The sequence below is a fragment of the Musa acuminata genome, chromosome BXJ3-9 (assembly GCF_036884655.1).
Source record: "Musa acuminata AAA Group cultivar baxijiao chromosome BXJ3-9, Cavendish_Baxijiao_AAA, whole genome shotgun sequence".
In the NCBI taxonomy this organism is placed as follows: domain Eukaryota; kingdom Viridiplantae; phylum Streptophyta; class Magnoliopsida; order Zingiberales; family Musaceae; genus Musa; species Musa acuminata.
Window position 1 is genome coordinate 34,086,469 of NC_088357.1, and position 27,362 is coordinate 34,113,830.

At 39.8% G+C, this 27,362-nt stretch overlaps 1 protein-coding gene across 1 annotated transcript; it reads right to left on the reverse strand.

The window, feature by feature from the left end:
- Positions 1–251: 251 nt before the first annotated feature.
- LOC135649558 (uncharacterized) lies at positions 252–22,569 on the reverse strand. Its single transcript, XM_065168034.1, has 4 exons — positions 21,799–22,569; positions 2,102–2,243; positions 1,864–2,002; positions 252–944 (listed from the first exon to the last, which is right to left on the reverse strand). The coding sequence occupies exons 1-4, from the start codon at positions 22,136–22,138 to the stop codon at positions 612–614; spliced, it is 954 nt and encodes a 317-aa protein (XP_065024106.1). The 5' UTR covers positions 22,139–22,569; the 3' UTR covers positions 252–611.
- Between the last annotated feature and the right edge of the window lie 4,793 nt (positions 22,570–27,362).

Sequence of the window (27,362 nt, forward strand, 5' to 3'; positions counted from 1 at the left end):
GATGGTTTAGGAAAAAGAGTCGTTCGAGATTATGGCTTAAGGGAAAAGAATCGTCTCTAACTGAGGATGAAGGTGGTAGTTAGCTTTAAAACACTTTAACAATTTATTATAAGATGCGTTATATATAAATAAATAAAATGCTCATAAATGGGCCCTGGTCCGTGTTCAAAGGCATCCTAAGGCCACATTACATGAACAGTATCTACTATTACTCGACCTTCATTAAGCGCTCATATATTACACATTGCAAATATTCAATTGAAGACCCACATTGCATTGAACATTCATGGTAATGTCATAAACTGAATTTAGTACAAGTCAAAGAACTGTCATAAACTGGACAATAATAGATAATACAACCTGATGCTAGTAATAACAAGTTCTTGCAATTCAATGACAAAAAAAGGTAAAGAGTTTGTTGTGATCATGATACAATACATATATGACAGTGAAAAGATAAATCCTACGAGACACACACAACGACTTACAAACTGCACACATCATTTGTTTTTTTTTGTCACAGAGCCACACAACTTATATCAGTGTTTGAAGTACTGCATAGGGAACATTACCTGTCTGAAGTAACTTTGCTAAGCGAACGCTGTGTTTGCTTAAGCCTGCAATGTGCACGATTGATTCAGTGTTTTGGCCAATGAAGTTGCCTCTGCTTTCATGTTCAACTGGTTGTAGCATGAGCCGTTGCAGTCTGTAAATCTGAAGCAGCTGGAGAGATGATCATTAACGATTCCTGCTGCTTGCATAAAAGAGTATATAATGGTTGGACCAACACAATGGAATCCTCGCCGCATCAGGTCCTTGCTTATGATCTCAGCTTTGGGACTCTTGACGGGCACTTGACGGGCATAGCGGAATCCATTGACAACTGGTTTGTGGTTGACAAAGCTCCAACAATAGTTGCTAAAGGACCCAAATTCCTCAATTACCTGCAGTTAAAAGGCATGCATCATGAGTAGATTGAGATCAAAGTTCAGGAAGGAACCTAGTTGACCTACTATGTTTACCACATTTAGCTGAAATATATATCTTTGCAATTTAAGAAGGTGTTCTTAAAATTATATACCACAACTGTACTTAAGATTCGATAATGGAGGATGGACATATAACAGAAACACTTGTCTCATCATCCTCTTGCATTATATGCTATCAAAGTCGTTGCACATAATATCGCCTCCCAGAAGACAAAATTCAAGCAAAATAGTCAACAAGTTGCACTTATCAGCTACCATATATTCTGAACGACTTTCTCGGGAACTTTTTGAATAATACCAAACAGAATACCAAAAAGGTATCTTATAGTCGACAGTTCTTCCAATATGTTGAGGTGCCATAGAGGACAAACATTGCTAGATGGTGAGGGATACTAGTTAGGTAGTTGAATACTGAAATTATGCTTGTTATGCATGGAAATCTACATGCAACTATATTACTAAAATGCAAGAGGTGGCAGTGCCGGACATGTTGAAAACAGGAAATGCTTTCTCTCTCATAAAGAAGAAACTTGGTCATGAGTTTTTGTTCTTCTTCTTCTTCTTCTTTTCCATGTATATGTGGAGGTCACTTCATTTATTTGGAGAGGCAGTGCCAGCTAAGATGCCGTCACTTGGTTGACTGTTCAATTAAAACTGTTGCAACTTATCAGGACCAATGTAAGCGGAGATACAACAATGAACAAACTAGAATGATCAGTGTTGTTGATGTTCATTTGTCGTGAAAAGTAAAATGTTTAAGGATTCTTCCACTACTATTTAATATAATAGCTATAAATAAGCAACGGAGGTTAAATTTCATCAGGAAAGAACTATGACAGTGCTAAAAGTTCAAAGCTAGATAAAGATCTTTTACCTTCAACATCTGTCTTGCATTCTCTACAACTGCTCGCATCTTCTGCTCTGATAACAAACTACCACTGGATTTAAGTGAAAGTATCTTCTTTTCAGTGAATTTAGCAACAGAGGTGGGATCAAAGTTATCAAACAACTTCCTGATGAAAGCAGTGTTAGATAAACTTAAGGCTCAAGTTTATAAAATCCCAAAGGTTCCATTTGTCTCAACTGAAGGTTTAGAAGAGAAAATCGCAAACCTAAATTTCTCTCTCATGTTCAGAATAGTTGGCCAGCTGAATTCTGACAATGCTGCTGATAAACTAAGTAGCTCAAAAAGATTTTGGTCGTCATAAGCCGGCAGTCCCCATTCTTCATCGTGAAAAGAAACATAAAGTGGCTCTGGAAGGAAGACCCAAAAATGAACATAACAAATCAAAGAGAAGTTGTATTTCCGATAAAATGAATCTAAAATAAAATGAAACACAAGTAAGACCATTATAAACATTTATGGTTCTGAATGACTGACTGAGGTCAGAGTAGCTCACTTTGTCCTTGGTTTTCAACCAACAAGTGCCAATCAGTGTGCAGTTAGGAAAACAAGTATCACTCATCAAAAAGAACTCCCAGTATTACTTCTACATGTTGCTTATCTTTGGTAATTCTTGTTTTGCTTTATATGTTTCCAACTAGTGCCAATCAGTGTGCAGTTAGGAAAACAAGTATCACCAGTCAAGAAAAAACCTCCCAGCATTACTTCTACATGTTGCTTTACTTTGGTAATTCTTGTTTTGCATTACATAAATTTCTTTTAGGTAAAAATGATTATTTGAAATATCAGTTGTCTGAAGTTGGCAGATAATTTTCAAGGAAGTCAGAATTTGTTTCAGCTTCATCTCTGCATGATTTATATAACTTATTTATCATGTTTGTTCATGTGGTTTTCGTTTCTATCAACTTTTATGAATTAATTCTTAAGGATGAGAAAATAAATGCAATTAACCGATATCAATGCCGTTGCTTCTATTAAACTGACAAGCCAATGCTGTTAAGATAGGAAGCACATAACAGGGCTCAAACTAGTGATTCTATTGCAGATTAGGAAAACTCAAAAACATATTTTCAACAGACAAAGCAAAACAAACAAGCCACCTAAGAGATGTCTTCTTGATTTTTTTCAGAATGGATCTGTAGCATCTCAATACAACTGCAACCACAAAAATTTCAGTTTGCTTGCATCAAGATTATTTTGGTACTTCTATCAGTACCATGGGTGTGAACTACATACTTTCTGAGATAATCCCATCCAAAGACACGACCACCACAACAGAGATACAAAATTTCAGTCACAAGAGGTTCATTTAGTGGTTTTAGAGAATAACATCATCTTTGTCATAATTAAGTTCATGTTGTGGTTTATCATATTAAACTATATTCAACACTTCGAAAAAAAAAAGAGAAAAGAAAAAAATCAATTAAACATTACAAATCCATTATTCTCGTTTGTGTTGTTCATCTATAAGGGTTTCAATAGATATCCTATGAATTTTGATCATTTGATGCCATCTCCTTTCATGCTAAGGAATTATGTCTAACTAAATTCTGAAGAACATAATTACTTTCAGGTAATTATTTCTGGGTTCCGGTCTCATCAAAATACTTGATGTTGAGGAAGCTACAAGCAATTCCAAAATTCAAACTATTAAGAACATAAATTCAGATCATGTCTCATCTGTTGACTTAAGCTTTTAGATGCAATGATATTGATAGAAAATTGAAGACCAGTCATATTCTCTTTTATGTTGTTCATCTACATATATAAGGGTTTCAATAGATATATCCTATGGATTTTGATCATTTGATGCCATCTCCACTCATGATAAGGAATTATGCCTAACTAAATTCTGAAGAACATAATTACTTTCAGGTAATTATTCCTGGGATCCGCTCTCATCAAAATACTTGATGTTGTTGAAGCTACAAGCAATTCCAAAATTCAAACTATTAAGAATATAAATTCAGATCATGTCTCTGTTGGGCTAGCAGCCTACAAATTCAGCCCATAGTGGGCTTTATCAGCCCACAATCCACCCCCCTTTGACCTAACCTTAGATCAAAGTTAAGGGGGGGGTGCGGGGGCTGCGTTTTTGGTGCAAAAAAAAACTGTAGCCATGAGCAGTTTTTGGCAGCAACAACTTGATTCAAGGAGGAGAAAAAAAAGACAGAAAAAATAAAGAGAAGAAAACAAGGACAACGCAGAGAGACTATTCTCAATCATCTAGCAGTGTTATCATCTCAGGTTAGATCAGATCTACAGAAGATTCTTGTTGTGATTACTTAGGGAGAATTTAGATATTGTACACAGTGACGTGATCCTAGTATCCCAATTATTTTCTTGTGATTGTTGCTAGGATTTTGGGAAAGAGATTGAGATTTGTATATTCATTATTCTCATAGTGGATTATCTTTAGTTTACCCCATGGTTTTTACCCTTCATATTGGAGGGGTTTTCCACGTATATCTTAGTGTTCTATTTGATTGTGATTCTATTTAATTCCGCTACATGTTATGGGCTGCTAGTATTTGTTCATATACAAAAGTTTATTTCTCTTTACATCCCATCAACTGGTATCAGAGCAAGGTTTTGGTGATTTAATTTTGTATTTGAACATAGAGGTCAGTAATGTTTCTCGCATGATTAGTTTGAATGAAAACAATTGGATGATATGGAAACCAAGAATGAAAGATCTCTTGTATTGCAAAGATTTGTATGGACCTTTGCAGGGGGATAGTGCAAAACCCACAACTATGACAAATGATGAGTGGAAGAGGTTAGATCGAAAAATAGTTGGGTTTATTCGACAGTAGCTTGATGATAGTGTCTTTCACCATATTTCTACTGAAATTTCTACATATTTTTTTTAGAAAAAGTTGGAAAGTCTCTATGAAAGAAAAACAGTTGGCAACAAAGCTTTCTTGATCAGAAAACTTGTGAAACTGAAATATAGAGAGGGTGCTTCTATTGTTGAGCATTTAAATGAAATGCAGAGTATCACTAACCAGTTATCTTCTATGAAACCATTTCTTAATGATGAGTTGCAGGCATTGTTACTTCTCAGTTCATTGCTAGAAAGTTGGGAGACACTGGTGGTTTCCCTCAGTTATTCTACGCCAGATGGTGTTGTCACTATGAGTCAAGTAACAAGCAGTTTGTTGAATGAGGAGTTGAGAAGAAAGAACTCAACAACATCTCAAAATGATTCACAGGCACTTATCTCAGAGAACAGAGGAAGATCAAAGTCTAGAAGCAGTTCACGCATGGGTAGAAGCAAGTCAAGATCAAGAAAGGATATTATTTACTATAACTGTGGTGAGAAAGGACATTACAAGAACCAATGTAAGCAATCTAAGAAGAGCAAGAAAAAAGGAAAAGAAGTGGAATCTACGAAGTCAAAGGATAATATCACAACTACAATGTAAGGTGGTGATTATTTGATTTTGTCTCCTTATGATGATATTTTTTCTTGTGTGTGTCAGGATCTTGACTGGGTGATTGACACATGTGCTTCTTATCATGTTACACCACGGAGGGAGTTTTTTGCTACATATAGGTTTGGAAATTTTGGTATTGTCAAGATGGGCAACTATAGCATGACAAATATCATTGGCATGGGTGATACCCATTTAAAGACCAACATTGGCTATAAGTTAGTGCTTAAGGATGTGAGGCATGTGGTTGACCTAAGGCTGAATTTAATTTCAGTTGGAAGACTAGATGATGAAGATTATGATAGCAGATTTTACAAAGGGCAATGGAAACTCAATAAGGGTTCTCTTATTGTGGCTAGTAGAAAGAAATGTTATACCTTATACAAGTTGCAGGCCAAAGCTTGTGGTGACCAGTTAAATGCTACAGAGAAAGATTTCAGCATGGAGTTGTAGCATAGGCGATTGGGACACATGAACGAAAAGGGGCTACAAGCTCTTTCCAAGAAAGAGGTATTACCAGACCTCAAAGGTACACATTTGAACCATTGTATTGATTATTTGGCTGGTAAACAACATAGAGTTTCATTTACTAGTCCTACTTTGTCTAAAAAAATGTATGCCTTAGACCGTGTTTATACAGATGTATGTGGTCCTTTGAGGACAAAAACTCTTGGTGGATCTGTTGATGTTCCTAGTATTAGTGGTGCAATTTATTTTGTCACTTTTATAGATGATTTTTCAGGAAAGTTTGGGCCTATGCTTTGAAGACCAAAGATTAAGTTATTAATGTCTTCAAATAATTTTATGCTAGGGTTAAAAGGGAGACAAAAAGACAATTGAAATGTATAAGATCAAATAATGGTGGTGAGTATATAGGATTATTTAATGATTATTGCAGGTCACATGGTATCCAACATGAGATGACAGTTCCTGATACACCACAGCATAATGTTATTACAAAGAGGATGAATCGCACCATCATGGAAAAGATTAGATGTATGCTTTCATAGGCCAAGCTACCCAAAAGGTTTTGGGATGAGGCTTTGATGACTGCAGTTGATGTGATCAACTTATCACCATGTACAGCCCTAGATGGTGATGTTGCAGAGCATGCATGGTCAGGGAAAAATATTTCATATAGGCATACATTTGAGAGTGTTTGGTTGTCGTGCATTTGCACATGTTCCAGATAATGAGAGGTCCAAGCTGGATGATAAGACTAAAGAATGTATTTGTCTTGGCTACTCACATGATCAGTTTGGTTATAGGCTTTGGGATTCAGAAAAGCAGAAGGTGTTTAGGAACAAAGACGTGGTCTTCTTTGAGGATCAAACCTTTGAAGATTTGAAGAAGAAGACACTAGCCAAGACTTCTGTAGAAGGATTAGCAAATTGTGACCCAGTTACCCCTCTAGTATATCAGGGTGATGAGGGAGATGTGCAGGAAGATGATGTAGAGCCTAATGTTGATATACCTGTAAGACATGTTGAGCAAGAAGTTGGAGAGCAACTTCCCACAGAACCTCAATTGAGAAGATCTTCTAGATAATGTCAACCTTCCAGAAGATACTCTACAGATGAGTATGTGATGCTTACTGATGCAGGTGAACCAGAGAGTTAACAGGAAGCAATTGAAAGTGAGCAGAAAAAGAAGTGGTTAGTTGCTACACAAGAAGAGATGGATGCTCTTCAGAAGAACCACACTTATGATTTGGTACTACAACAAAATGGAATAAAGGCCTTGAAGAACAAATGAGTTTTCAGGTTGAAAACTCAAGAATATTGTTCTCAACCAAAGTACAAAGCTAGATTAGTTGTAAAAGACTTTGGTCAAAAGAAATGTATTAACTTTGAAGAGATTTTTTCTCCCGTTGTTAAAATGTCTTCTATTCATGTTGTTCTTGGTATTGCTACTAGCCAGGACTTGGAGGTTAAGCAGTTAGATGTGAAGACAACTTTCCTTCATGGTGATTTGGAGGAGAAAATTTATATGGAGCAACCAGAAGGCTTCAAAATCAAAGATAAAGAGAACTTTGTCTACAAGTTGAAGAAGAGCTTGTATGGGCTAAAACAAGCTCCAAGACAGTGGTATAGAAAGGTATAGAAAGTTTGATTCATTTATGATAGAAAATAGATTCAAAAGAACAGCTTCAGATCATTGTGTGTACATAAAATGTTTTGGTGAGAATTTTATTATTCTCTTACTTTATGTTGATTGTTGGGAATTCATTGGGGAGCGACATCATATGCGCAGCAGAAGAACAAGAAAACAAAATCCCCGATTCCCAAAAAGATGTTCGTCGTCGTGCGAAGATTGGTGCGCAAAAATCCGCAAAACACAAAACTGCGTATAGAGATTGTGTTACCTAGGGAGATCGTATATCCCTGTTTCCTTGCAGATCCTTAGGAGAGGGTGAAGGAGGTCAAGCGTCCTCCTCTCTAGCGGTGATCCACACAGTAGGGTTGCGACGACGCTCCTCAAAACTCCAGGCCTACTCTGAGGTGGAGAGGGAGAGGAGAATAGGAAAGGCAAGCAAAGACTCTAGCCTATGAGACTGTGAATCCCTCCTATTTATAGAGATCCCGTGTTAAACCCTAATGGGTCCTTCCCTAGTAGTTATTGGATCTGCATCCAATAAGACAAGGGCTCCGTCGGATATCTCATATCCGAACCTCTACTCATCGCAATGCCTACCATATGTGTGTGACCCTCTAGGCCCAATATCGAGCTGGCCGTGAGTCATACCTGTCAGAACTCCTTCTAACTCAGTGAATTATTATCTCTGTAATAATTCACTCGACTCATCGACTACGAACGTACTAGGCCACTACGCCGTAGTCCCTAGACAATACAGGGGAATCCAATCCATTGGATCTGTCTGTCCTCAGTTACCATGTACCTATAGTCCCTCATCCATCTAATATCCCAGAGACCGTATATCGAGCATGGTGATGTCAGACCCATACGGTTTCTACTCGAGTCTCGCTCTAATCGGATTCTCCCGGAGAACTCTTTCTCTCTCAACCCGAATGACCCTGGCCAGGGATTTGTCTGAGCAAGAACACATAGGATATTCCTCTCATGACGCCGAGAGTGGATGATCCTCTATTGACACTCAATAGCCCTCGTAAGGTCGACTACCACTCCCAATGACCAGCTGTACTAGATCTGGGGACAGCCAAACCTATAAGTCTGGTATCAAAGAGTGGAGCACTCATACAGGACATCCTTGGTGTCTCAAGTCTAAGGACCAGATACACCACTAGGACTACGGAATCGCTGTCTGACAATAAGGCATCATCAACCATCCAGCATTCCGTAAGCGGATCAATCAGTGAACTCATTCTCCAATGAGCACATGTACTGTATCCCTAGTGTCCCTACACGAGCAGCTATGAGACCAACTGCATCCATCATATGGACGGGTATACAGCACACCAGTCTATCCGGTTATCACGATGTCCTTCTCGAGTAACCTATGACCGGGATTATTTAGGATATGTGTTTAAAGGTGAATCGATCTCATTATCGTGATCTCATCACGATCCGATTCCCATTGCACAAATCCAAGGACATCACAATATATATATGCATTTATGCAATAGTTATAAAGTGATATACGCCAAAATATAATAAGCAAAAAGATTCTTTATCAAGTCACACGTGCCATCACTCACGTGATTGGCTTGTTGGGCACCTATGACTAGCAATCTCCCACTTGACCTAAAGCCAATCACCTATGTGTCTGATCCCCATCAGACCCCTGTGACGCTCAAAGACAATCTGAGACAACGACTTTGTCAGTGGATCTGCAATGTTATCTTCGGATGGAACTCTTTCCACTACTACATCTCCTCGGGTTATGATCTCTCTGATAAGTTGGAACCTCCTCAGAACACTTCTGATGAGACCCGGGTTCCCTTATTTGAGTAATCGCCCCGTAGTTGTCGCAATATAAGGAAGTCGGCTCCTCGTTACTCGGCACGACTCCCAAATCTGTGATGAACTTCTTCATCCAGACTCCCTCCTTTGCTGCATCTAATGCAGCAATGTACTCCGCCTCTGTGGTCAAGTCAGCAGTGATATCTTGCTTGGAACTCTTCCAGCACACTGCTCCTCCATTCAAGGTGTACACATACCCTGAATTCGACTTGCTATCATCGACATCAGACTGAAAACTTGAGTCAGTGAAGCCTTCAATCTTAAGGCTATTACCTCCATATACTAGTAAAAGATCCTTAGTCCTTCTCAAGTACTTAAGGATACACTTTACTGCTTTCCAGTGCTCCAAGCCTGGATCCGCCTGATACCTGCTCGTGACACTCAGAGCATGCGCTATATCAGGCCTAGTACATAGCATGGCATACATGATAGACCCTATTGCTGAGGCATAAGGTATCATATTCATGTTTGCCCTTTGGAATTTTCCATGCCAAACCTTTTGACAATGGTTTCTATGTACCTAGACTGGGACAAGCCAAGCATCCTCTTAGATCTATCTCTATAGATTCTAATCCCCAAGATATAGGATGCTTCCCCTAAGTCCTTTATGGAGAAGTGTCTAGATAACCAAGTCTTTATAGTGGATAGCATTCCTACGTCATTCCCAATGATGAGGATATCATCCACATATAACACCAAAAAAGGTGATAGCGCTCCCACTTACCTTTCTGTATACACAAGGCTCATCTTCGTTCTTAACGAAGTCATAAGATCTGATTGCCTCATCAAATCTTATGTTCCAACTTCGGGAAGCTTGCTTTAGTCCATAAATGGATCTAAGCAACCTACACACCTTATCTAGGCAGTTCTTGGACACGAATCCCTCAGGTTGCATCATATACACCTCCTCCTCGAGGTTCCCATTGAGGAATACGGTTTTCACATCCATCTGCCAGATCTCATAATCATAGTGTGCTGCAATAGCCAATAGAATTCTGATGGATTTTAGCATTGCTACGGGTGAGAAGGTTTCGTCGTAGTCAACACCTTGCCTTTGACGATACCCTTTAGCCACTAGCCTTGCTTTATAGGTCTCTACCTTTCCATCTACTCCGATCTTTTTCTTAAAGATCCATTTGCAACCGATGGGTACAATACCTTCGGGCGCATCAACTAGGTTCCAAACCTTATTGGAGTACATAGAATCCATCTCAGAATTCATTGCTTCTTGCCACTTCCCGGAGTCTATACTCATAATAGCCTCCTCGTAGGTCTGAGGATCAATATCCTCAGCATCCTCTCCTCTAATATGTCCAACATATCTCTCAGGAGGATGAGATACTCTATCAGACCTGCGTAAAGTTGAAACTTGTGTATTAGGTACCTGAACAGACTCGGGCTGTAGAGTGGTGCTTGAGCTTGGTTCTCTAACTTCGCTCAACTCTATCATTCTCCCACTATCTCCGCCAAGAATGTGTTCCTTCTCAAGGAACACTGCTCTCTTAGCTACAAAGACCTTTTGGTCCTCGAGATGATAGAAATAATACCCACAAGTTTCCTTGGAGTATCCCACAAATATGCATCGCTCTGTCTTTGATTCTAACTTATCGGGGTTGTGTCTTTTAACGTGGGCTGGGCAGCCCCAAATCTTAACAACCTTAAGATCAGGCTTCTTCCCTTTCCATATCTCATATGGTGTAGACACTACCGACTTAGTTGGAACTCTGTTCAGAAGGTAAGCTGCGGTTTCTAAGGCATATCCCCAGAATAAGATGGGTAGGTCAGCGAAACTCATCATGGACCGTACCATATCTAATAAAGTACGATTTCTCCTTTCAGAGACACCATTGAGCTGAGGTGTGTAAGGAGGTGTCCATTGGGATAATATCCCATGGTCCTTGAGGAACTGAGTAAACTCTATACTTAAGTACTCACCTCCTCGATCTGATCGAAGAGTTTTGATACTCTTTCCAATCTGGTTCTCCACCTCATTCTTATACTCTCTGAATTTCTCAAAGGCCTCGGACTTGTACTTCATTAAGTACACATATCCATACCTTGAGAAATCATCAGTAAATATAATGAAGTAGGAGTAACCTCCAATGACATGAGTTGACATGGATCCACATACATCACTATGTATGAGTTCCAACAACTCAGTGACTCTCTCTCCAGTTCCACTAAATGGAGAGTTGGTCAATTTTCCACGAATGCAAGGCTCACAAGTTGTATAAGACACATAGTCGAATGGATCTAGATATCCATTATTTAGCAACTTTTGAATCCTTCTTTCATGGATGTGACCTAGCCTACAATGCCACAGGTATGCATTGTTTACCTCATCTCGTTTCCTCTTAGACACATTTACATTCATGATATGTGGAGTAGTGTCTAACATAAATAAACCATTATGCAATGTTCCTTTCGTGATGATCTTATCATCTAATAATATTGAACAACTATTGTTCTCAAAAACAAATTTATATCCACTAACTGTTAAACATGAAATGGAGATAATATTTTTGATAATAGAAGGAACAAAATAACATGCATCTAATGCAATAAAAGCTCCACTAGGCAGATGTAGGGCGACCTCGCCAACAGCTAATACAGCAACTTTTGCTCCATTACCCATCTTGAGGTCCATCTCGCCTCTCTCTAGTCTCTTAGGCCTTGCCAGAACCTGCAACGAATTGCATATATGATAAGCACTACCGGTATCCAATACCTATGTGTTATCATAAGATTCTGACAAATGGAGACTGATCATGAATGTACCTGAAGCTTCATCAAACTTTTGTTTCGCCCTTTCTGCAAGGTACTCTTTGCAGTTTCTCTTCCAGTGCCCATCTTTACCACAGTGGAAGCACTGGCCTTTGTCCTTTGTTGGGTCTTCCTTAGCAACCTTTGCTTTATCTTGTTTGCCCTTGCCCTTTCCTTCTTAAGGGACCTTTCTGCTTTTCTTTTCTTTCTGGTCTCACCAGTGTAGAGAACTGGCTTCTCTTTCTTAATAATACTCTCTGCTTCCCTCAACATATTGAGGAGCTTTGGGAGAGTCACCTCAAGCTTGTTCATATTAAAATTCATTATGAACTGTGAAAAGGAATCTGGTAGGGACTGAAGCACAATGTCCACACACAAGTTATCCTCTAGGACCATTCCTAGACCTGTGAGTTTCTCTATCCACTCAATCATCTTTAGGACATGGTTCTGAACCGGTGTCCCCTCAGTCATCCTAGCGCGGAAAAGGTTCTTGGATATCTCATATCGTTGAGTCCTTCCCTGTTCCTCAAACAATTTGTGGACATGTAGGAGAATGGATCTGGCATCCATCTTTTCATGTTGTCTCTGTAACTCTGGAGTCATAGAGCCCAACATATAGCACTAAGCAAGAGTGGAGTCATCAATGTACTTCACGTAGCGAGCGATCTCATCCTCGCTTGCCCCTTCTTCGGGCGTAGGCATCACTGTATCAAGGACGTATACGATTTTCTCCGCTGTGAGAACAATTCTCAAGTTACGGAGCCAATCCGTATAATTTGGACCAGTGAGGCGGTTGACATCAAGTATGCCACGTAAGGGATTTGAAAGCGACATTTTCTGAAAATAAAGATGTAGCAGAAATGAATAACATGCAGATTTTGTAAGAAATAAACTATCAAGATATGGACTTCTATCTTAATATGCTCCCACTATTTTCCTAACGAGTCACGCGACACCCTTAGCACGTGAAACGGAAGTCTCCGGCAGACTTCTAGTGGGGATCAGGATCCAATCAGCGTCTTAGTGTAACCTCGAGGGACTCGACCAATCACACTAAGCCTAAAAGGTAGGCAACTCTTGCCGATCACAACTCCTTGTGATTCCCGTCCTGTTCGGCCTCCGAATCACCATGGCCTCGAGGGACTCGACCAACCATGATGCTCGGTTAAGTCAACACCTTCGTTACAAGATGAGTCTGATTTGATGATATACCCTCGAGGGACTCGACCAAGCATACCATGTCCTCAGGTCATCGGTGACATCTCTATGTCGTAAGCAAGATAGCGAATCGCGATATAGGTGAGTCTCGAGGGACTCGACCAACTCAACCTACACCAGGAATCGGTTCCTACTCATAACGATGGAAGGCCACGTGGGTCAATCTAATTGCCTCACGTTTACCGACTTAATATTATCGAGAGATGTTTCTATAATTTGGTCTCCTAATATGACATGTCACACATATACATATTTAATATATATCTACATCGCATGCAAATATATATATATATCTAGTATGTGTATAAGCAATCACACCAGATGATCATGGACTACAACCTAATATGATTAGGCCCGAGCCAGTAGGCCTAATCACTCACATCAAGATCTATGTGTGCAACGGTGCATCTCCATGCCTTGTGATCGTCCATCTCGTCCTCGTCGGTTTCGTCGACATCTTGATGCATCTCCATGCATCACGATCGTCCGTCTCGTGGGTCCCGCTATCGCATCCACGCTCCCGCTGCGCCTCCTCATGTGATTACAACTTAATCATAGGCACGCAGGCCCGACAATAAACGAGAAATATAATGGAGGTTCGTAGACCTCAATAACAATAATCACAAGTACACACATCACACGGTCCATGATCATCCGTCCACACATCATACATCACATGTATAAATAATCATCATCATGTAGGACTACTAGATAATAATAAAAATAATAATCAACTAAACCTTTTAATTAATTAATATTTTCTGAAATCAGGGACATGTAGGAAATTTCTCAATTCCTAAGGGTATTTTCGTAATTTGGACAAAAGATAGAAATTGGAATTTCTTAAATTCCGAGGGGCAAAACTGTCTTTTTCCCATAAAACCCTAATTCCCTCTTACTGCTGCTGCTGCTGCCGCCGCCACCCTGCTGGCGGCGGCCTGTGCGGCGGGGCGAGGGCGCTGCCCTCGCCTGCAGGCGGCACGCCCGCTGGCGGCGATGCCGCTGCGGGTGGGCGCCCCCTTCGGGCGCCGCTGCCTCCGCAGGCGGTGCTGTACCGCCGGGCGGCCGCCCCTGTGGGGGGGTTTCGCTCGCGGGAGCAGCGGCGGCAAGCGTCGCGCGTCGCTGCCCTGCGGCGGCAGGCGCCGCTTCCTTTCGGCGGCAGGCGCCGCTGCCTTGCGGCGCCTCTACCCGTGGGTTGCCAGCCCCGCCGGCAGCAAGCCTGCTGCAAACAGGCCGCCGGCCGGCTGCTGCAGACGCAGCCCCTGCGCTGCCCGCCTTCGGCTGCGCTTCACGCACGCAGATCGAGGGCAGCAACTGTTGCTGCCCTTTCTCGCTTTTGCGTCAACGATTTTGACGTCAATATTCTTCCTAAACACAACACACGCAGTTCAAAACCAATCATTCGCACGAACAACCTGGCTCTGATACCACTGTTGGGAATTCATTGGGGAGCGACATCATATGCGCAGCGGAAGAACAAGAAAACAAAATCCCCGATTCCCAAAAAGATGTTCGTCGTCGTGCGAAGATTGGTGCGCAAAAATCGGCAAAACACAAAACTGCGTATAGAGATTGTGTTACCTAGGGAGATCGTATATCCCTGTTTCCTTGCAGATCCTTAGGAGAGGGTGAAGGAGGTCAAGCGTCCTCCTCTCTAGCGGTGATCCACACAGCAGGGTTGCGACGACGCTCCTCAAAACTCCAGGCCTACTCTAAGGTGGAGAGGGAGAGGAGAATAGGAAAGACAAGCAAAGACTCTAGCCTATGAGGCTGTGAATCCCTCCTATTTATAGAGATCCCGTGTCAAACCCTAATGGGTCCTTCCCTAGTGGGTATTGGATCTGCATCCAATAAGACAAGGGCTCCGTCGGATATCTCATATCCGAACCTCTACTCATCGCAATGCCTACCATATGTGTGTGACCCTCTAGGCCCAATATCGAGCTGGCCGTGAGTCATACCTATCAGAACTCCTTCTAACTCAGTGAATTATTATCTCTGTAATAATTCACTCGACTCATCGACTACGGACGTACTAGGCCACTACGCCGTAGTCCCCAGACGATACAGGGGAATCCAATCCATTGGATCTGTCTGTCCTCAGTTACCATGTACCTATAGTCCCTCATCCATCTAATATCCCAGAGACCGTATATCGAGCATGGTGCTGTCAGACCCATACGGTTTCTACTCGAGTCTCGCTCTAATCGGATTCTCCCGGAGAACTCTTTCTCTCTCAACCCGAATGACTCTGGCCAGGGATTTGTCTGAGCAAGAACACATAGGATATTCCTCTCATGACGCCGAGAGTGGATGATCCTCTATTGATACTCAATAGCCCTCGTAAGGTCGACTACCACTCCCAATGACCAGTTGTACTAGATCTGGGTACAGCCAAACCTATAAGTCTGGTATCAAAGAGTGGAGCACTCATACAGGACATCCTTGGTGTCTCAAGTCTAAGGACCAGATACACCACTAGGACTACGGAATCGCTGTCTGACAATAAGGCATCATCAACCATCCAGCATTCCGTAAGCGGATCAATCAGTGAACTCATTCTCCAATGAGCACTTGTACTGTATCCCTAGTGTCCCTACATGAGCAGCTATGAGACCAGCTGCATCCATCATATGGACGGGTATACAGCACACCAGTCTATCCGGTTATCACGATGTCCTTCTCGAGTAACCTATGACCGGGATTATTTAGGATATGTGTTTAAAGGTGAATCGATCTCATTATCGTGATCTCATCACGATCCGATTCCCATTGCACAAATCCAAGGACATCACAATATATATATGCATTTATGCAATAGTTATAAAGTGATATACACCAAAATATAATAAGCAAAAAGATTCTGTATCAAGTCACACGTGCCATCACTCACGTGATTGGCTTGCTGGGCACCTATGACTAGCATTGATGACATGCTTATTCTTGGGAAAGATATATGTACAATTGACAGGTTGAAGAAAGAACTAAGTGAGTCCTTTGCAATGAAGGACATGGGGCTAGCAAAGCAAATACTGGGCATGCAGATTTCCCGTGATAGAAAAACTAAGAAGATTTGGTTGTCACAGGAGAAATATATCGAGAAGGTATTGGAAAGGTTCAGTATGAGCAATGCAAAGCCAGTTGGTTCTCTTCTTGCAGGTCACTTCAAGTTCTACTCAGAACAGAGTCAATTAAGTGATGAGGAGAAGGAAAAAATGCAAAAGGTTCCTTATACTTCAGTAGTCGGAAGTTTAATGTATGCAATGGTATGTACGAGGCCGGATATCATATATGCAGTGAGTGTTACTAGCATATTTCTTGCAAATCCAAGTAAAGAGCATTGGGCAGCAGTGAAGTGGATATTTAGATATCTCAGAAGGAGCTTTAAGGTTTGTTTAAGCTTTGGAAGTGGATCACTTATGTTGACAGATTACACAGATGCAGATGTGACAGGAGATATAGGTACGAGGAAGTCCACTTCAGGTTATGTACTTATTTTTGCAGGGAGAGCTGTGTCATGGCAATCCAGGTTGCAAAGATGTATTGCTCTCTTCACTACAGAGGCAGAATATATTGTTGCTACAGAGGTTTGCAAAGAAATGTTATGGATGAAAGAATTCTTATAAGAATTGGGACTGAAACAGGAAAACTATGTGGTGCATTATGACAGCCAGAGTGTTATCCATTTGTGTAAAAACATAACTTTTCATTCAAAGTCAAAGCATATTAGATGTCATATACCATTGGATTCGAAATGTACTTGAAGAGAAGTAGTTGCAACTTCAGAAAATTCACACAAATGACAATGGAACAAACATGTAAACAAAGACTTTACCGAAAGAAAGACAGGAGATTGTTAGGATCGGAGCGACACTAAGAGGGGGGGGGGGTGAATTAGTGGAGCGGATTAAAACGTTGGTTTCAACAAATCTTTCATACGATAAAAATCGAACTTGAAAAGCTTAACTTGAACATGTGTTCGTAAAGGTGTGCAGCAAAGGTAATGAGGAAATAAAGCACATAAGAAGGTTTGCAGTAATGTAAATAGCAATAAGAAAATACAAACCAGAGATCATGCCAATTTTAAAGTGGTTCGGTCAAATGACCTACATCCACTTGCGAGGCCCTCTTCGATAAGGCTCCCACCTTCCACTAGCAAATCTCTTGAAAGGGAAGGGCAAATATCTCTCTTATAACTTTTTACAAGCGGTTCACTCTCTTACAGATTTTCAGCAAGAAAGAAGGAGGTGAACACTAGCAAATTGAAAACAAGACTTGCTAAGACTTTTCTAAGACCTTTCTCTCAATCAATTGCTTCTCAAAAAGTTGTTCTCTTAGTTGAGAATTGAGGGGTATTTATAGGCCTCAAGAGGATTCAAATTTAGGCTCCAAAATTTGAATTCTCTTTGGTTCCCGATGCTGGCGGTGCCATCGCCTGTTAGTGGCGGTGCTACCGTCTGTCAGTGTCTGACACTGACAGTGTACTGGCGGTGCCACCGCCGGACCTCTCGGGTGCTGGGCGGTGCCACCGCTCAGTCCAACGATGCCACCGCTTGGTTCTCGGGTTCTAGGCGGTGCCACCGCCTACACTATTTCAGCTCACTGGTTGGGCTCCAAACTTGGCCTAAACCAGTCCGAACTCGGGCCCAATTGGCCCCTACTTGAGTTATAGGACTAACACCTAATCCTAACCCTAATTAACATGCTAACTACGAATTTAAAGATATTTTTGTAAGCTATTACAAAGTCCGTAAGTCAAGACTTTTTTCGGCGAGCTTCCGACGAACTCTCGGAAACCATTCTACGGACTCCCGGCAAGCTCCTAGACTTCACGATTTGATCTTGGCGAGTTCTAATGAGCTTCTTCGGCAAGCTCCGATCTTTCTCGGCGAGCTCCATGAACTTCCAACGAACCTTCCGACGAGCTTCCGAAAAACCCTTCGGCAAGCTCCCTACTCATTCTCGGCTAGTTCTGGCAGCATTCCCGACGAACCTTCGGACTTTCGTCGAACTCTTGAACTCACAACAAATCCTTCACGCTTGATTCCGACACTTTGTTTCGCTTTATGTCTTCGTCGTTATCGTAGTTAATCCTGCACACACAAGCCAAAACTCTACTTCGATCTAGACAATTATTACAAAGCGAATTGACATTCTATTGCCCGGCACGTCATTGGTTGGCGCTTCATCTGATTCTTCAGCGCATCGTCCTCTCTTGCGGCTTGTTGCCCAATCGGCGGTTGACCTCCGTAACCCTGATATCCTTGGCGCAATTCCGCTCTTGGCCCGATGCCCGACGTCCGAAGCCTTTTGCCATCCAATATCCTAACGTGATCTCCTCCGGCGCAACGTCAATTCCTCCTGCGTTAACTGTCTAATCCTGATCGAGTAGCCTGCATCACTCAAAATGTAGTTAAACATCTAAACACAATCAATTAGTTTCATCATCAAAATCCGAGATTCAACAGAGATATGTCGACAACTGGTCGGCATAGCTTTACATTGAGGAGTCATGGGACAGCCTCCCTTATGGGCTGAACGGGGAGGTTGTTGGGCTGGCAGCCCATAGATTCAGCCCATAGTGGGTTTTATCAACCCACAACCCACCCTCCTTTGACCTAACCTTAGATCAAACTTGGGGGGTGCGGGGGCTACATTTTTAGTGCAGAAAAAAACTACATCCACGAGCAGCAACTTGATTCAAGGAGGAGAAGAAAAAGACAGAAAAAATAAGAAAAAAAAAGGAAAAAAAACAAGGACAACACAGAGAGACTATTCTCAATCATCTAGTAGTGTTATCATCTAGGTTAGATCAGATCTAGATTCTTGCTGTGATTACTTGGGGAGAATTTAGATATTATGTACAGTGACATGATCCTTGTATCTCAGTTATTCTCTTGTGATTGTTGCTAGGGTTTTGGGCAAGAGATTGAGATTTATATATTCATTATTCTTATAGCGGATTATCTCTAGTTTACCCCGTGGTTTTTACCATTCACATTGGAGAGGTTTTTCATGTATATCTTGATATTCTATTTGATTGTGATTCCATTTAATTTCACTGTGTGTTATGACCCGTATTTGTTTATATATAAAAAGTTTAGTTCTCTTTATATTCCATCGGTCTTATTTATTGACTTAACTTTTAGATGCAATGATATTGATAAAAAATTTAAGACCAGTCATACGTCTCATAGTTTCTCTATTTAATTCAACATACTAGTTGGTCTACCTCTATGGTTCAAAATTCTCGTGATAATTTCTCAAAATGCAATCACCAGTAGACAAAGATACAACAAGTATGAAACTACCTTACAAGCAAAAGTAAAATAGGATCAACTATTCCCATTCCTGTTCTAGGCTTTTAGATTTAACGACATTGATACAAAATTTAAGACCAACCATACTTCTCATTATTTCACCATTTAATTTAACATGATCTCATACTAATTGGTTTACCTCTAAAGTTCAAAATTATGGTGATACCTTCTGAAAATGCAATCACCAGTAGACAAAGGTTCAACAAGTGTGAAACCACTGTATAAAATCATATCAACTATTACCCTCTTCTTTGAACCAAAATTTCCTTTGTTATAATTGTGTCGTTTGGTGCAAGACAACAGAGAGATCTAGCCTTGATTGCAACATAGCTGGAACCACTGTTAAAGACTCTCTACAGTATTTGACTGCAAAAGATGCACTCCCGTCTGTAGCATTTCTTCAAAGCACAAATTATCTCAAGCATCCGTACTATGTTGGGTTGTGACTAGCAATCATCTCCCATATGCACCCACATATTATCTTTTTCATCAATTTAAGTGGATCATTTTATAACCAAATTACCAGGCTATCATGATTCATACTTGTATTCAACACAATTGAGCTCTGATTGGATCTAAATAGAATTATGGATTTTCTTTTTTCTATAATGCATGGGTACTTCAAAATGTTTGATGTGTTCATGTCATGTTTTAGTGGGACATCAATATATGGATACCTTTTGATATGCGTCAAGAGAGATGAAGCCAGAAAATATTGCTTAAGGGGGCTATAAAGAATATTGAATATGTGTACATCTTAATACATCCAACTTAACAATTGACTGCATAAAAAAAAAAAAATTATTACATGAATGAAAAAATAAAAAAAAATCAAAATTAATTAATATCTGAAAATAAGTAGTTTGGGGAATACTTCATACTGAAGATGCTTAAAAGGGTTGCCTGGGATAATGTATGCATAGTGAAGGTACTTACAACGAAAATGTTAGGATTTCAATGTTTATAATGATTAAATTAGTTTCCATGGTCACTATGGATGTATCTATATGCAAAGCAACTTAAGCACTCATTAGACAAGAAATCAGGAAGAAATTAGAAAATATTTTTGAGAAAGTAATATTTGAATTAATTTGTCAAAATTACTTGTAAGAGCAAAAAAGATGTTATTTTTTCAAACATAACAATAATATCAGAAATTACTTTGGAGAAAGTAATATCTGAACAAATGTGTATCTATTACTGATAGTCATAAAAGAGAAAAATGAAATTACTTTTAAGCCATAACAATTAAATATCACATATAATTATATGGCACAATCATAACTATAGCTCTCTTGGCAATACAGTAGCTTTACTGTACCATGTATAATTCTTTATGTTAATGTACTAAATATGTGTGGGACACTTATATCATCTACATAAGTTTAATTTGTGTTAAATGCTTGCATCTCATATGAGCTATGGAGATAATATACATGTAATAATTGTTTTGTTCATGCTTTGTAGCATAATTTTATGAGATTTGTTGTGTCACAGAGATTGGAGTATGCCATTTTCTTGTCTGTCTATTCATTATTGATATTTGCCTATTCTATGATGCAACCACACGAGCTTTAAGGGAACAAATGGCCCACACAAAATCAGTAAATAAAATATTTCACGTAATTTAGAGAAAAGGACAAGAAGAAAGAAACATATGAATGAGCACCATTTCCTGTCCCACGACTTCCATAAATGCTGACATTCCAACATCCTAAAATCTGACAAAAATGAACAAGATAGTTTCTTACTTTTCACAATTCAAAAGACAAAAGAAAAAAAAAAAAGAAACAACAACAGGGATCGAAACAATTTCTTGGATAGGAAGAAGTAGTTATCATAATATAGCTCGCTAGTTTCACTTCCTATGCACTTCTTTAGGGAGCACCCTCCAATCCTATGTTTAACCTATCTAGGACAGCTTACCATCAAAACCACGTTAAGATTATGGGAAATAACTAAGATCCAAAGGTGTTGACCGTAGAAACTTTCTTCAGAAAGAACCATTTTGACTATTTTGCACCGACTAATTTGTTCGTCGTTTGAAGTACCTACCATTTTGAACTTCTGTTTCAGTATGACAATGTATCACTTCACCATGTACGAAGGCAAGCAGAGGAAATAAGATCCTCATACCATATTATAATTAAGCATTCTCCTATATATTTATTTTCTTAATTAGATGAAAAATTATGCAATGAACAAAGAAAGCTGAAACCACGTACCAGAGAAGGGTGTGATCCAAGTACATCTTCTCTTGCCAATCGTCCGTTCCAACTGCAACGGTGGCACCACCACCGCCTCACCGACACCTTGAAATACTACCTTCACGGGTTTCACCCTACTTTGACTCTTCCTGGTTTCATTTCTGCCAGCCTTCAACACAGACAGGCCGCAAGAAGACTCGGAAGTGCTTGATCCATCTTCCGACACGTTCCAATCCAGTTGCAACGTCTCCTTCTTCCTTGCGCACTCCATCGGCCTCGAGACCCTCGATTTTGCAGCACTGTGTCTCCGTACTTGTCTAGGATTAGAATTGGTCTTCGATTCAGACATCGATTCCATCGCTCCGGAGATCAGAGAACCGCGAACGAACCACCAGAAAACCTACCCACAAGACGTTTCGATCCCAAGGAGCCAAAACCAAAACAGAATAATCTCGAAAACCTATTCGGTAAGAAAAGATTTGGGAGGAGAGGACAGATCTTGCCAACCCTAGAAGCTTGTTTAAGTTTCAACGGCGAGTGAACAGAGACGAGTGAAGGCACAGAAAGAAGGAAGAAATTTAAAAGAGTCCGCCAGGTGACCGGCTGTTTCCCGTTGACAGATGCTCGCGTACCGGTTGCCGGCACCGACCCTACCCGATTCGGTTTGAGCACCTTTCCGTCTTAGACCCTTTTCTGTGTCAAAACGTCACCTATGTCATCGCGAACGAAGAAGGGCACTCTCCGGCCACCGGAGGATAGAATGATCATTTGTGGTGCGGGGACGGCTTCGTTCACCCGTCCTTGTCGGTCGCAGGTGAATCGGTTATGGGAATCGCTTGGCCCGTAAGTTCCATGTCGTTACGTATAAGCGTCTATGGTTAGCATGTGGTTCCCCACACGAACATAAGTTTGTACGAGCTTCGTCTTAGGCGCGTACACGTTTTACATAGAATATTGCAGTTAATTGTACACCCTGATCCTGGCATTAAGAATTGTGAAGGAAGTTGATTGATTGACCGGACGGCCACGAACGATGAGGATGAGGTTCGCAGCATCCGGGGGTGGGTGCTGTAAAGTAAGGAGAGTGGATGTCGCACAATGTCTGTGGGTGTCTAACGGCTACTTGTATGATGAGGGGGACCTCAGTCGCAACGACATTGCGTACAGAACACTTTTTTTTGTGGAGATGGGCCCTCCTTGGGATCACCAACGACCTAACCATTTCCTCTTCTTCTTAAGACTTTAATGAGTGACCTTTGTGCTTGATTCTTAGCTAGACATAAATATGATAGTGACAATGGAAGTTATATGCATCCCTCAGCTCTCACAAATTGTTTATTTTTGGTTAATACATTTTCTTACATCTGGTTTCTCACTTGATTTGTTATTTGATCTGCATTCTCAAGACAATTTTTATCTCTCCACCGGTGCCGGGAAGGTTGTAATGTAGTGGGCTTTCTCGTGGTGCGAGCTTGGAAAGAGCTCTCTCTCTCATCACAAGAATTGACATGATATTTTCAGCCCTCATCTATTTATCTATCTATCTTATGAACCTTCCATTTCACAAATGATAACATTTACTGAGAAAAAAAGGAAAAAAAGGAGGCTACTATACTATAGGGTGGTGGAGAGAAGGGGATGGGGATTGTGGAGGTATGAATGACTGTGAGTGAAACTCTTGATCATTGCTGTTATTACATGGACAGATAAAATGGCTTAAATTATAAGGACGTCTCACACAATCCTAAAACAAGTGAAACTTGAGATCAAATTTAAAACTGTTTAAAAATTGCTAAGCTCCTCTGTTGGAATTAATGTGACCCACTTATTATTATTATTATTATTATTATTATTATTATTATTATTATTATTATTATTATTATTATTATTATTATTATTATTATTATTATTATATTTAATAATAATTTAATAAATTATTTAAATTTATTGATTAATGAGGAACACGAATCTGATTTGAATAAGTGTGTCTATTAATTATGAATTAATATCTTTATAAAATACATCTTTTCTATCACTATGAATTATACTCTCTCCATCCATTGATTAAAATATTTTATATATATATATATATATATATATATATATATATATATATATATATATATATATATATATATATATATATATATATATATATATATATATATATATATATATATATATATATATATATATATATATATATATATATATAACGTATCTCAAGTAAAAAAAAAAAAAGTAAGGAAGAGAAATCAGATTTCTGTCAATTTCATTTGTCTTTTAGGAAATTCATATTTTCCCAATGGATCAGTGTATGATATTTTAATTAAATTTTACTTCATAAAAATTATTAAGTTTAAAGATGCTTTCCTTTGTACAAGAATTTAATCATTTATATATTGGTGCCAGAGACATGATTTAGAAGTTATGTTTTCTGATTATTTAATTTTTTTATTATTAATAAAAATTATGATTTCATTATTTTATATTGATTCCGGTGCCGATCATGAAACTCACGATTCACTAGTTTTTTTATTATGAAATGGATGACTGTAGGTCATATTATGATAACGAATTAGTTCAAGATATTATAGTTTTATTTCATATATCATGAATAATGGTTTTTGTTAGGATCATGAATTCTGATTTTTGTTAGGACTAAGAGCGGTACTAAGATATTATAGTTTTATTTCATATTTCATATAGTTTTATTTAATATTTTATATAGTTATATTTTTCGATTCAATCTGTTTCGGAGAGAAGTTGAACTTGAAAGCTTTCATAAAAATGCAAGAGAAGACTAACAAGGTTTGCAGTAAAATAAATTGCACAAATGAAAAGTAACTTGGAATTTAGAGTGGTTCGGTCAAGGTGACCTACATCCACTTTCGGATTCCTCCTCCGACGAGGTCACCGGCGTCCACTAAAGGCATTCATTGAATAGGTGAAGGCCGAACACCTCTTTACAACAACTTCTCCTTTTCTCAGGTTTAGGAGATAACCCTTACAAGTATCACTCATCTTTCTTGAATGGTTACAAGGCTAAGAGATGAAGGAGGAGAACTCTAACTTTTACAAACCTTTTATGACTCAAGAATTCAAGATTAAGCTAATACTTTTTGTGCCCTTTCATGCAGAAAAGGATGAGGTTTTTATAGGCTTCAATGGCTTCAAAATTGGAGCAAAAAAGTATCACATCTTCGAAATCCGGGGTACTAGCGGTACCACCACCGTTATTGGGCGGTACTACCACCGCTAATCTGACATTGGGCGGTACCATTGTCGAACTGGGGTGGTATCACCACTGGCAGCATTGCTGTCGGTGGTACTACCACCCAATTTGAGCGGTACCACCATCCAGAAATCCAGGGGTACTGCCTTTTAGGTGGTGCCACCACCGGCCAAGAATTCAGGGGCTGAATTGGGTGCTCATTTTGGCCCAATTCAGCCCTGTTAAGGGCCTAGTTAGCCCCTAAATAAGTTAGTGGGATTACCTCCCAATCCTAACTTAATTTATGCTCTAACTATGATAATTAAGATATAATAACAACACTTCTTATTCCGGTGCGTCAATTGCTCTTCCGACGAGCTTCCGGCATACTTCCGGTGAACATCCTATGAACTCTCGGTAATGTTCCGGCAGACTCCTGGTAAGCTCTTGGACTTCACGATGATCTTCTTGGCAAGTTCCGATGAGCTTCTTTGGCAAGCTCCTGGACTTCTCGGTTGGTTTTGGCATAACTTCCGACGAACGTCTGGACTTTCGTCGAACTCTCGAACTCCCAATGAGATCTCGATCTTGACTCCGGTACAAACCCTGCTTTATGTCTTACAGCTATCATAGTTAATCCTACACACTTTTCTCAATATATAGATTAGATCAAACAATTTATAATTGACTTTATCATCAAAATATGAGATTCAATAATCTTCCCCTTTTTGATGATGACAATCAATTGATGATGTAGTAACCTTAACTCCTCCTATCTATATGCCATACTTGAGAAAAGATATTCTTGAATTCAAGGCCTTTGAATTCAAGAAACAAACTGATAAGATAAGTTGATTAAACTTATCAATATGCACATCATGATTCCAATCATGATCTATCATTCTCAAAATACGATGCCAAGTATTTATCAAAATGATGTCAAGGCATGACATCCATTTTCAACCGGTCTAGTTGCGGTGAGGTATAGTAACTTCCTATCATACTCCTATAAGTTTTTTTATCAAAGCTCTCTCCACTTTCATCAATGTCTAACTTATTGGAGGTACTTATAGGAGTATTGATAGCCTTTGAGCTATCCATTTTAAACCTTTTTAGCAAATCTAAAGCATATTTTGTTTGACTAAGAAAAATATCATTACTTAGTTATTTGATTTGTAAACCTAAAAAGAAAGTTAATTCCCCCATCAAACTCATTTCAAATTCAAGACTCATACTCTTAGTAAATGGCTCACATAGAGATTCATTCATGGAACCGAAAATAATATCATCAATATAAATTTAAACAATGAGAAAATTATTTTCAAAATTTTTGATAAAAAATGTAGTATATGTTAGGATCAAGAGCACACTAAGAGGAGGGTGAATTAGTGCAATGAAAACTTATGCGATTTCAGAAAATATTTCATACGTTCGAAGGAAATCGATTCGAAAAGATAATTACTTTAAAAACGTAAAAAAACGTAAGAGAGTGTAAGTGTAGTGAATGCAAGATGAGGAGAAGAAGTACTTTGTTATAAAATGATTTGACACTACAAAGACTCAAGAACTCTAGTACTTTTACAACTCTTTGACACTGCAAAGACTCAAGAATGTATCAAGTTTTCATGCTCTTTCATGCATAAATGAGTGGGGTATTTATAGACCCCAATGACTTTCAAAAATGGAGCTAAGAAGTGTCTCATCTTAGATTTTCAGGATCCTAGTGGTACCACTGCCATTACTGGGCGGTACTACCGCATGACATCTGATATTGGGTGGTACTACCACTCAGTCTGGGCGGTACTACCGCCTGATAGAGCTTGAAGACCGAGCTCTAGCAGTACCACCGCCGGCAACAATAACTGCCAGCGGTACTACTGCTTGACAGGGGCGGTACTATCGCCTAGAATTCCTGGGAGATCGATTCTCCCAGGCGGTGCCACCGCCGATCGAAAATTCTAGGTTCTGGTTGGGCCTTGAATCCGGCCCAAACCAGCCCATCTTAGGGCCTAGTTGGCTCCTAATTAAGTTAATGAGATTACCTCCTAATTTTAACTTAATTTACATTCTAACTATGATAACTAAGACATGATTACTATAATTTATGTTTCGGTGCGTCAATCGCACTTCCGGCGAGCTTCCGGCGTACTTCCGGTGAATATCCGACGAACTCTCGGCAATGCTCCGGCGGACTCCCAACAAGCTCCTGGACTTTACGATGATCTTCTTGGCGAGTTCCTATGAGCTTCTATGGCAAGCTCCTGGACTTCTTGGTTGGTTCCCATAGAACTTCCGACGAACGTCCGAACTTCCAACGAACTCTCGAACTCCCAACATGATCTCGATCTTGACTCTAACACAACACATG

Coding starts and splice junctions, on each gene's coding strand:
- LOC135649558 (XM_065168034.1), bottom strand. CDS start 22,138: ATGGAATCGATGTCTGAATCGAAGACCAATTCTAATCCTAGACAAGTA. Junction 2,244..21,798: donor TTGGATCACACCCTTCTCTG/GTACGTGGTTTC, acceptor TCTTCCTTCCAG/AGCCACTTTATGTTTCTTTT. Junction 945..1,863: donor ATGCAAGACAGATGTTGAAG/GTAAAAGATCTT, acceptor TTTTAACTGCAG/GTAATTGAGGAATTTGGGTC.